General features: G+C 36.0%; 1 protein-coding gene across 6 annotated transcripts in view; it reads left to right on the top strand.

Annotated features, from left to right (window-relative positions):
- GABA-B-R2 (gamma-aminobutyric acid type B receptor subunit 2) overlaps positions 1 to 12359 on the top strand; it is a 591629-nt gene that overhangs the window by 451647 nt on the left and 127623 nt on the right. For all 6 annotated transcript variants that reach the window (XR_011334566.1, XM_069838231.1, XM_069838230.1 and 3 more), the window contains exon 3: positions 9506 to 9643. Coding sequence is in view for 5 of the 6 variants with exons in the window: in XM_069838231.1 (XP_069694332.1) it covers positions 9506 to 9643 (138 nt within the window). In the remaining variant the exon portion in view is untranslated. The remainder of the gene's footprint in view (positions 1 to 9505; positions 9644 to 12359) is intronic.

Here is a 12359-nt window from a genome sequence, read left to right as displayed (position 1 = left end):
CGTGACAGTTAATTACTTAACGAGGCCCTTTTATTTAAGTTAAATTAAACAGCTGTATAATATTACGTAAACTTCCAATTCCTAAGAGAAATTAATGGTTTCAGAAAAGAGCTAAGACAGCCCAGCTATTACAGAGGGGCGAGCAGAAGCAGGTGGAGGAAATCGGGATGCGACGTAGGCAAACGGACTGTACCTGTGCGAAAATATGATTCAATATTGAAAGCTCTTTCGTCACTGGAAAACGCGAACATATTTCTGGAACGTACTATACTCAGTAACTCAGTACTGCTTACTATCTGCGGTCTTGGTTCTGTGTGGAGTTGGAACTTCCTTAGTAGAAGGGGTGGGAATGAAGTACATTAAAAAACTCAGGTACAATAAAAATTGAAGTGAAAATAAAATGATGTCCCTGTATATATTTAACTTGCTTTTTCTACATAAAAAGTGGCTTGGACCACTGTTGCGCTGACCCCCTTAATTGTAGATCGTGAATATGAGACTAAATTATGAACTGGATTGGCCTATATTATACACAGAACATGCAGACATAGTAGAGTTTACATTCCTTCATTACAATGGGCTATAACCGCATTGTATGCTATTGTGTAAGCTGTGACATCAAACGTGTTACTGGGAAAGAGGTTTCAATTAAACACGTTGCTGAGAAATCAAATTTAATTAAATTCTATTTGTGTATTTCAATAGGACGAACAATAATCTCCCACCTGTAGAGGGTGATAGATTCCAGGGGAAACACGCCACGCTTTGCATATAAGGCTAATAATAAGCCATGAATTTCAACTGCCTTTTACATAGACTATTGTTAAAACACAAGTGAACACATTTGAATGCATATTACGATAGCATAAAAATATTTCGAATTTTTCGTCAGACTTGCACAGGTATATAAGGTGTAATTTCATAGAATTTCCAAGTCAAAATTTAGAAGCTGCGACCTAATATGTTTCTTCGAGGTGCGTTGAATGCACTAGAAGTCTTAGTTTTTCATTATTGCGTTCTCTCTATAAATATTCTTAAGATGTATGCGGCTCAATTTCTGAACTCGCTCTTAGTAAAGTACGAGAAGTAAATATGGTCAAATACCTTTAATAATAATACCGATCACTCATCTCAGTCACAAAATAGAAAGAAAATTCGAACTGGTCCTCCGCTAGATGGCAGCGTTGCTGCTGCATGACTTAGTACTCATAACATTCAAGTAGTAAATCTGTCATAATTAGATTCTCAAGCTTACGTACGTTTGTGATCTTAGTTTTGGATTCCTGAATTCTTCTGTTTTAAAGTGTGTACCACAAATGCTATGGTTTATTATACAGGGTCCGGCAAAAAGATCTGAAGTTTTTAGGTTGTCAGTAACTGTGGCTAAATCAGTCGCGCAGCGGTGGGAGGACAGGGAGTGAACGCCATTATTGATGCCATTTCAGTTGCAATGGATGCGTGGAACGCACCACATCGGGCGCTTGCCATGGAGAATGTTTTTCAAAACAAATGATTCAGTAGTTCTTACGCAGCATAGGTTCCGACAACATTTCAATGTCGACATGGGCGAGTTTCCAACCGTAATACAATTTTATTGTGGGTAAATAATTTCAGAACGACCTCTTCAGCATCAAAACGTAAGTCAACAGGAAGGCCAAGATACGCGATGCCACAAGACATGGTAGACAGGGCAGTGCTGAATTTCAGGGTAAGACTCCAGAAGTGCACAAGGAAAAAAATGAAAGTCATTTGGGGGTTGTTATTTTCAAAAACTAATTTTGTTCTTTTGCATCACTGAATGGCAATAATGCCGATTTTCGATAAAAGAATGAAAACCAACTTACATTAAACAATAACTGTATTGTCTCGTTAAAAAAAAAAGATATTTTTGCCGGACCCTGTGCATACAAATCATCAGATCCTACTTTCGAAATAACTTGCCTGAAACTGCTTTCATGGCTTTCAGAAGCCATTCTTGACACCTTCATAAATCATTTTGTTTCTTTCGAACCTTTTTGTTTCACTGATCGCCGAACTTTTTATACATTTTTTTGTTAAAATAGATTGTGTCTTGATATTCATTGATATAGTGAATCATCTCATCACCGAAATAAGCTCTTTTGTGGCATTGGTCTGATTTAAAATAATGAAGAATTTGAGTTTGTAAACACGCAAACTGAGACGCTTGTCAAGAATGTGAACTTATGAACAAGAAACTTGCAATTCCCTACTAGCCTAATTGATTTACATGATCTTCTAGCGAATTACTGACGCACCTGATCCACAGTCTGGTCCTGTAGGCCTACTTCTAGAATGCTTCTCTGTTTTTGAAATCAAGATTCCAGTCGCTCGTAGAGTCTATCCTACTAGTAAATGGATTTGCTTGTGGGAAGATCCGTACTTCATTCCTTTCGCGCACGCGGCTGAACACGTGCAAACCATAGCGTGCACTGCACTTTACGCTGCAGCATCCACATCTAGATTGACAAGAAAACAACTGACGCATAATCTGTCCTCATTCCGTTTCTGAACTTGGTAGGCAGGTGACGCAACACTGACCTTGCAATTGTAACAGAACAAATCTCCGAGAGATTTTCTGTCGTTTGCGGTTTACGTTACTAAATCATAATGTACAGTTGTCGTATTATACGCTCTCATTGTATGACTTTAGCCCGGTCACACTGTATTTTGTGCTGCCTGTTAACAGCACATGACATTTCATTCAGTTATGCAGTGGATTTGGAAAAAAATATACAAATTTTTCCATTCCTCGTGGACCTCATTCATTTGTTATAAAAAAACTTACACATTATTACGTAGGTTTTTAAAACTTTCGCAATGCAATAAAGGGAAAATATTCTCAACCTACCAGCACATGCAAGCATTGTTGACGTCTCTCTTGATTTTTCGCGAAATTTCATGATTAATTAATCAATTCTAAAGACTTTGCCTTGTCCCTTCAACCAAGTTTGTTTCCTCTGTTGTTCTTTTAAATTCCTCAGAGTTGGTGAACTTTATTCTACTAAGCATGTTTTCCTCTTTCTTTTTGCTAAATATTCCTTCCCCAATGTATTAAATAATATATGTTACGTCTGATTCATGACAAACTGTATCTTCATTTATCATCCCTTTCCATTTACCCTCTTTAGAACTTCAGTACTTGACACTTTATTTCTCTAGCCGATTTTTAACATTTCTCACCAGATCCATATTTTAGTGGCTTCCAACCAACCAACCAACCAACCAACCAACCAACCAACTGACCAACCAATCACGTGATATGACGCATAACTTAAGTTATGCATTTTTTTCCAAGTATCACACCAAAAAGAGGTGTTTGCCTTGTCGGGTTTACAGAACAAACATGAGGAGGCCAGCCTCCAATAATAGAAAATCATCACAATAAAAATATTATAAACACAACAGAAATGATTTGATTAATGGGCTGGTGAATTATGATCTTCTGAAAAGAAAATGTTTGGATTCACCTAGAATTTTCACAATTGAAACTTCAGCCTAATTGACATTTCAATATATAATTAATGATCGACAGAGTAGAGTAGTTTTATTGACCATGTTGCGTTGGCTTATTGAAAGGCTGAATTGTCGCCATGACTTCCTGTATTGAACATACTAATAACGATATTTGCTTACAAACCCCCTTGAGTTCTAGTAGAAAGTTTTGGATGTTAAAAGAACGTAATAATTTATGAAGTTCATGTAATTCTGTTTTAACGGTTGAGATGTTTGTCTAGATGAGTATTGATAGACGCTATTTTAGCCCAAGTTGAAGTTGAGACCGAAGGTGATGTGGCTTCTAAACACTTCTTCGCTAGGATTCTAATTCTTCATTTTTCACTTCAATAAACATTTATACAATTTTTTTAAGGGCTATATGAACTAAAATAACATTTTCTACGTATCAGTAGATGCATTTGAAGAGTTCACTGCAAGAATGATGGATGTCATTTGGAATACATTTTGCAGGAGAAGCAATTGAAAGTTTGAAATGCTTAGCGCTCAAAGCTTAACTGTGATTTTCCGATCATTACTGGACAATGACTATCAGTGTTAATGCCATATAACTCTGTATGTACATTCTATATGGCTTAAGCTATGCATTGACAGTCTTGCTTCATTTTCGACAAGAAAGTTACATCCATCGTTCTTGCAGTGGACTCTTCATTTAAAATTGTTATTTCGATTTTAAAACGAATTATGATTGGAAATCAATAAATCAAGAAGGTGGAATGTTCTCTATTTCACTTCTTATTTATAATTGAAATAAATATTTTAACAAGAGAATGAACACAAAGGTGCCATGGGAGCACTTACATTAATAGAAACCTCAAACTGGATATACTGCTATTTGCGGAAGGTGTAGTATTCCTTGTGGATTTGGATATTGGTTTACTGCGTTCTATGTACCAACTCCGACCTCTCTCCGAGAAATATAATATAGCAGTTCAACATCTAAATGATAAGTCATAAGTAGGCATCCGTTAGCAATAATATAAATACCAGTCGTAGGTAGCCTGTCTACCTTTAAACATTTAGACTATTAGGGCCTATATTGTCTATGAGAAATTACGAAATCATAACAGAAGAGTGGAAATTATCAACTTAGAAGTTTAAGTATGGAATCGAGTAAGTAATGGATACAGGTAACAACAGGGGTACGACAAGGATGTCTTTTTAACTTTTGTTTTGGCAAGGTCGTAAGAGACTTGCATAAAGAAATTGTAAAATTTGACTTTAGAGTAGCATTGTAAGTTTCATTTTATTTGCAGATGGTATGGCAGTTATAACAAAAACAGAATATGAACATTAAAAATCCATATGTATCATCATCAACTGCCTGTCAATTAATAGACCTAGTGGTCTGTTGCTGTCTCCCGCCATCTTCGGAATTGTCGACCAGTAGATTTTCTTCCTCTGGAGATGTACCGGAACATATGTTTTGGTATCCTGTAACATTGCATTCTATTTACCTATTGTAACTACTTTTGCCTGTAGTCATAGAGATATTCAGCTGTAGGAACTGTTTTGATTTCATTTACTATTGCTTCATTTCTTTTGTGATGTGAAAGGCTGTATCCAGCAGCGGTTGTTCTAAAAAATCTCATTTCAGCAGATGTTATTCGTCTTTGGTCTTGGATTCTTACGGTTCATGCTTACTACCATAACGGAGAGCGGGTCTTGCCAAAGCTTTATAAGCCTTCAATCTTGTGTGATGTTTTAGCTTCGTTGTTCTGAAACCTTGTTCTGAGGGATCTGTTATAATTTAGAGTTTTCAGTATTAAATTGCATTCTCCGAGATATGTTAAGGTATAACCTAAATATTTAAATGAGTTAACTTGTTCCAGTATTTATTTAATTGAGGCGTTGACAATGAAAAGGAGTTAAATGAAAAAAAACTAAATTTTACAGGAGAAGCAAAAAAAAAAAGATAGATAGAGAGTCATTTTAAAAAACTGCTAAAACCATGCTATTCAGTCTGCAATCATTTTATTTTCAAAAGAAACTATGCACTTCACTCTTTTTATACGCTATTGGCCTTTTCTCATAGATTCATTTCGATGCAAAAACGAATTTTTCGATTTTTTGTCACTTAAATCCTTTTCAGTATCAACGCCTCAATTGTTAACACAAATTTAGCTTCGGATGTGTAACTTTCCTTGAAAGGCCATGACTTTTGTTTTAGTTTTTGAGATTTCTATGTTAAAATTTTCTGCAATAGTATTAAGATAATGACTCGAGTATTGTAATTCATCTTCTGTTTTACTGAGAAGAACTAGGTATCTGCATACAAGAGGGTATCTATGGTAGTCTATTATTACTATGTAAATTCCCATGAACTTTTAGTCACCAACATCTAATGATGGCATCAATAAATTTTAGAACAACCGATAAATAGTTTAGAACAGAGCTGCGTTTCATCACCTCTCTCTTGTTTAACATTTTTATTGTGACCCTTATTTTTTAAAGATGTATAGAAAGTCATATAACAAGTTTGGAAGAATAAGAAGCACGTTTCAAGAATTTCCATGCGGGAATCGCATCCGTATAACATGGATCCGAGTTAGAGATGAACAAAACTAACTGCCGCTCTCGCTCGCGGTGTTAGTTGCATTTATCTTTCGAGTCTCGTCTCGTCATTCTCGTGCGCTTCTAGTCTCACTCATCATTCTCGAAATAGCATTTGGTCGGCGTGGAAATATTTCGTAACTTTGAATGACATACATCATTGAAATAACATTATAAATGTTTAAATGAGACAAAAAGACAAAGCAGAACAGTATCTTAGTTATCAAACTGTTCTGGTTCTCTTATATGATATTACTTATGGTTATATAAATAGAAAAAAATCAAATAAATTTGCATTTATAAGAGACATAAAACATAACGTTAATATCTTTTTACTTGAGATTGCACACTTGATCTCAAACATATGAAAAGAACATTCCTAGTCTTTTAATAAGGGCCTAGTAATTAAATAAAGGCTGGAGAACGGATTATTTTACACTGAAATATAGAGATGATGTTTCAAATAGGCTACTTGACTGTTTGTACATATTTATATAACAGTTTCCAAAATAGATAAAAGGTCAGTCAGGTATAAACAACTGTGGCGTTCAATCGAGGCTGCTTGACGTTCGGGACTTCGGGAGTGATCAATCTTGTCGTCTCGAAAGACTCACAAGCAGTCTTTACGTCAACGACGCGACATATAGAACATTGTCTTGCGGGTTTTCGGCTTTGCGGGCGCTGTTAGTCTTGCTTTCTCGGTCGTTGTTCATTTCTAATCCGAGTGTGCATGGAGCGTTACTTGCGAGATTTCTCCCCCTGATGTAGTAGCTATTAGGTTGCGTCATTTTCATCTTGACTCCTTCAAAATTTTCTTGTTTTCCTTCAAACGAAACGGTGAAAGTCGGAGTGAAAAAAGTGTCCAACAGGCTTGGAGTTCACATAGATTTTGATGTCAGCCCCTAGTTCCCCTGCAAGAACGCACATTTGCGTAGATTTTAATCGTTTCTCCTCCCATTTCCTCCTTCTTTCAAGCATTCATGGAGTATTCCATAGCTCCGCACGTGTACTGTATTGCTTTTATTTGTTATAACTCCAATACTTGTAGAAAATGTGATAAATCTCATCCCTGCAACCAGATGCCAAAGTTTTTACTATAAACCTTCAGTCTTCACTTTTTCACGGATTCGAGAACTTCAACGGAATGTCGATAACTCCCTTCGAACTGCTGCAATATGCAGGCGATATCGGTAAAGGGTGGAAGAAAGAAAGGGGTGAAGGAGATTTCGGCCACTATGGCGTCTTTATAGTAGGTTAAGTGTCAATTTCAACTTTCTTCATCATCATAAAGGTTTCAAAATGAGCACTAGAATATTGATATCTCGTTCCATAATCTGTACAATTGGAATCTAATGCATTGCGAATCGCATGAGTTTCATGTGGACCACCAAAATCAAGTTCTAACAGTGTGTGCAAAGTAATCTTTACGTAAAATAAAACAAAATGGTAGACATTTAAGAAAGCAGAGGAAGGAAAAAAGCTTCAATGTGAATTTCGAAGATGAATGTTTGTGTAAGCAGTTTAATGCAAGTTATAGCATTTTTCCGACTATAATTTCACTGACATGCTTAGTAATGTCTGCAAATATTTAATAAAATATTTTAAAGCCAACTTTATACAAAACGGATCGACAAATATTATACTCATATTAACATTGCGTAAAATTCCTTCTTATGCCACACGAATTCAGAGAGATGAAAATTAGTTCTTATTAGTTTTTACAGGCAAATTATTCGTACTGTTTCATCTGTCACTTAATTTTATGTATAAAACCAATTATTGTAAAGAAAGAATGTCATAATTCTGCCATGTTAAATAAAACCATTATTATTATTATTATTATTATTATTATTAATATTAGAGCTACCGGCGTAGTTCAGTCGGCTAAGACGCTTGGCTGCCGACAGGGAGTTGCGTTCAGGCGCGGGTTCGACTCCCGCTTGGGCTAATTACCTGGTTGGGTTTTTTCGAACTTTTCTCCAATCATAAGAAAAATGTCAGGTGATCTCTGACGAATCCTCGGCCTCATCTCGCTATCACCAATCCCATGGACGCTAAATATCCTCCTAGTTGATAGAGTGTGGGTAAGTTTATTATTATTATTATTATTATTATTATTATTATTATTATTATTATTATTATACGTAATAACATTTGATAGAAATTATATAGTATTATAATTTCCCATGAACGAATCGAATTTTCGGTTGCTGGACCAATGAAACTTAAAGATTAATTAAAAAATTAATGTATTATTTTAGTATATTTGTGTTAAGTATCGATAGTACAACTGGCTCTGTTCGATTACCACACTATATTTTGGTCAAAGAGTACAAGCTACAGCAATATTATTCTAATTATTCTGTGCTCTTTCCTTTGTTCTTCTGTGGTTACAAGGCAACCGTCATCATAAAATGACAGTCGATATGTACAGCTGATAGAGAGACGGCCATTTTTTCTCTATACACAACGCTTAAACAAACGGTTTCGTGTATATAACTGTTGCAAAGCAATTCCCATTGTATAGTTACAGACTGTTTATATATCCATCGCTTATACATGGTTTATTAGTACCGTAAAGTGGGGATATTTCGGACGCAGGGGTAACATCAGACGGTAATTCAATTTATCATATTTTATGTTGGTAACACCAGTTCTTAGCATCTTTTCCGCGCTTTTTAGTATGTTCGTATGTTTCTGCACATTTTTAAAGACCCATTGGTGAACTGGTGTTACCAACATAAAATATGATAAATTGAATTACCGTCCGATGTTACCCCATGCGTCCGAAATATCCCCACTATACGGTAACGTTTTCTGTCTCAACTCTGCACAAGTCTTGTATAAAAATTGTACACGGTTTATTAGTAAGACCGTATATATTTAACCTTAGTTTTCTTTTCTTTTCCTTTTTTTCCCTTCTTTTCTTTTCTTTTCTTTTCTTTTCTTTTCTTTTCTTATCTTATAAGTTAATATGAGTGAAGTCGAGTCTTACTATTAGGTAACAAAGTGACATTTAGTTTTAATTAATATATAAATCAAGTGATCAACATGTGTAGTTTTGTTTTAACCAGTTATGTTATGAGTGAAAATCTTGTTTCAAAGAGATTATCGAACAATGTTGTGGTTAAAAATGAAGTAGACATTTACAAAGTAAAGTTTAGTGCTATGTGGACAGACTTTTAACAAAGAAGTCAGGCACCCAAAACCAAAAGTTTTAGGTTAGTTTTTATCTCCTAATACAATTTTTAAAATATGTTCTTTTATCTCCCATTTGGTCCGAAGGTTAAAAGCTGTCACTGCTTCCGACTGACAGTCCAAAATAAAAAAAAAGAACATCATTTGTAGTACGTATGACAAAGAACTAAAGGCGTGTGTATCGAGCTATGTCCATGACAGGGATGTTTTGTTGTTGCAGTGCAACGCCGCCGTGGGCGTGAAGGCATTCTTCGACATGATGCACATCGGACCTCACAAGGTGATGCTGTTCGGGGCGGCCTGCACGCAGGTCACCGATCCCATCGCTAAAGCGTCCCGACGCTGGCACCTTACGCAGGTCAGTCCACCTCCTTTCTCTATCTTCTCTTACTTTCTTTCTTTCTTCTTTAACCTTTATTTACTTGTGTAATTTATTTTCTAATCCAATATTCCACGCTAACTTGCAAGCTATTTCCCTTACTTGCATTTAATTTATTTATGTGCCCATTCAAACGTAATCAAATCTAGTCTAATCTACAATAGGCCCTTATACTGGGTGTTCATTTCAAAACGTTTCATGACGTCACTCTTGTCAGTCAGCGATTTCAAGCGAGTTTCAGCTTTTAGTCAGAGAAGTTGCCTATTAATCAAGGCGTTCAATCTGAACTTGAGAACGTGTACGGTTTAACTTGAACGTCGTAGCAACAGATGGCGGCCTGTACGGTCTGTGTGCTACCATAACCTCTTTCGAACTGTCTTTTGCGCGGGCAAGTCGTGCGCAGGGTATTTGTTATCATTGGTTGCGTACGGCAACATTCCACAACATAACTCAAATGCTCCGTGTCCATGTTGACCGTCGAAGTTAAGGTCACCAAATACGTAAATAATCGTCTTAACCCTCTCGCCACATCCCGACAGTAAGAAGAAAAAACTCACCTCAGTACGTGTTTCCAAACAGTTCACATTCCTGCCACTACCGGCGTTACCGTACGTATCCGTACGTACTCTTCAGAATGAACGCCGTACTTGCTAGGCAACTTCTCTGGCTCATAGATAATACGCCTTTGCGGAAGTGTAGGAAGATTCAATTCTCTAGGCTCATCGGCTAGCCTCATGACGGCATACGGCGAGCCGTGACACACTTTGAACTGAAGACGCAGTATATTTATGTCTATATGTCTCTAACTTTCTACCTACCCATTCATCGAGTCTGGCGTAGCCACCATTGTAATTTTAAAATCTCGAACACTACTAACTAGATAGAATTACTGAAGTCAAGGAATGGAATTTTGAAAGATGCTTGTTTTCTATAACATCTCAAATTAAAATATTGACAGAAACTAAAGATGATAAATTTTACAGAATTACAGTATTTTTCTCCTTTCTTTTATTAAATAAAACAAAATATCTGCACGTTTCTCTTGCCAATAAAACACACAAATAAATATTACTTTTATAATTTGTACAAACCGCATACGTTATGTTGTAATATTGTCCATTTTTAAATTTGATATTATTATTATTATTATTATTATTATTATTATTATTATTATTATTATTATTATTACTTGTTCCTTGGAGAGTCAACAATCATGAAACTGTGAACAGCTCTGAGAATAGCTTACCTTTTACTGAACTTTAATTTTCATACCAATGCAGCGAAATAAGAACTCATAAGTAGATACAGAGAAATTATTATGACGTGAGGCGAGAAAACGGCGGGTGACTCGTGGCCCACTGCTAGCTTGTTTCCGGCGAGCGTGTATTCATTTCTCCGGCACTTCTACAATACATAACAGTACTAACAATAAATGTTCAATAATTTGGATTTACCATGCTCACAGTCATTGCAGAAAATGCCCCCCACCCATTTGCCGCCACACACAAGTGACATCTTCTGATAAACAAATGAACAACACTCTGAAGTTCCACATCATTGATATCCTCAATTTCTTCTCGTCTATAGTGTTTTAGTTCATGTATAGTTTGAGAAATTTTCCTTTAAACCCTACTTTTTAGTGTCCCCCATAAATAAAAATCACAGGGTGTTAGATCTGGGCTTCATGAAGAATCCGATCGAAGTCCTCAATTGTGTTGATGCTCCATTCACGGCCGAGACTTAACTCAGGAACGCACAGAAAATCCGTAAGAAGAAAACAAAAAAGGCCGTTAATATTCAAACCGGCCATTCGCACAGATTATTACCAAACGCTATTAAACCCAACTAATGCATTTAATCTCGATCCCGCAATACATATATGTATACAAGCAAGACCTAGTGGAAAAATAACACAACACTAAACGTGTCAGTCATTTAACACAAAGACGAAAGGGTAACCAGACACACGCCAGATCAAAGCCGTTATTTAGTATTGCACCAGAAGCGCCCTCTCGGAATAAAATGAAAGAAACAAGCAAGGAAAGGGCAATAAATAAAAAAATAAATAAAATGAAATAAATTTAACGAAATTAGAGTAAGGTAAAAGGACCGGAAAAGGAAACAGAATTTTGGCGTAACCATACGTTACACAACCTGTCAATTATTTGTCTACTTAGCTCCCTAGAAACAATTTATCTACCTACGTACCAATTACATATTGCCCTTTTCCTATTTAATTAGCTACCTAACAATTCTTTATGCACGTACAACTACCTGTTCCCATACTTCTCTATCCATATTTTAACTACAGAGCAATATATATATATATATATATATATATATATATATATATATATATATGCATCTGCATTGATAGTAATCCATCTAAGTGCCTGTCTGCTTTTCGAGCTATTGTATACTGGCGTTCAAAGATATCTGACCTACGATTTTATGATAGTGTAAGGCGGTGATGTCAAAGCAAGCGCATTTTTCTGACCTTGACGTCGTGCGCGGGCATCAAGCGCTAAGTATGGAAAAAGGAAGGGTTGTGTATATGAATAAGCAGCCTGTTGGATTAAGAAAACAGTGGTGCTCAAACTTCAAACGGAACGTGAAATTTTATGTCGTTATTTTTGTATGGCTTCTTTCTGTTTGATATTATCCACATTGTCTGTAAAACAAAAATTCTAATACC

This window comes from Periplaneta americana, chromosome 10, assembly GCF_040183065.1.
Source record: "Periplaneta americana isolate PAMFEO1 chromosome 10, P.americana_PAMFEO1_priV1, whole genome shotgun sequence".
NCBI lineage: Eukaryota > Metazoa > Arthropoda > Insecta > Blattodea > Blattidae > Periplaneta > Periplaneta americana.
Note: the sequence above shows the minus strand (reverse complement) of the source record. Positions and strands in the feature narration are given on the sequence as shown.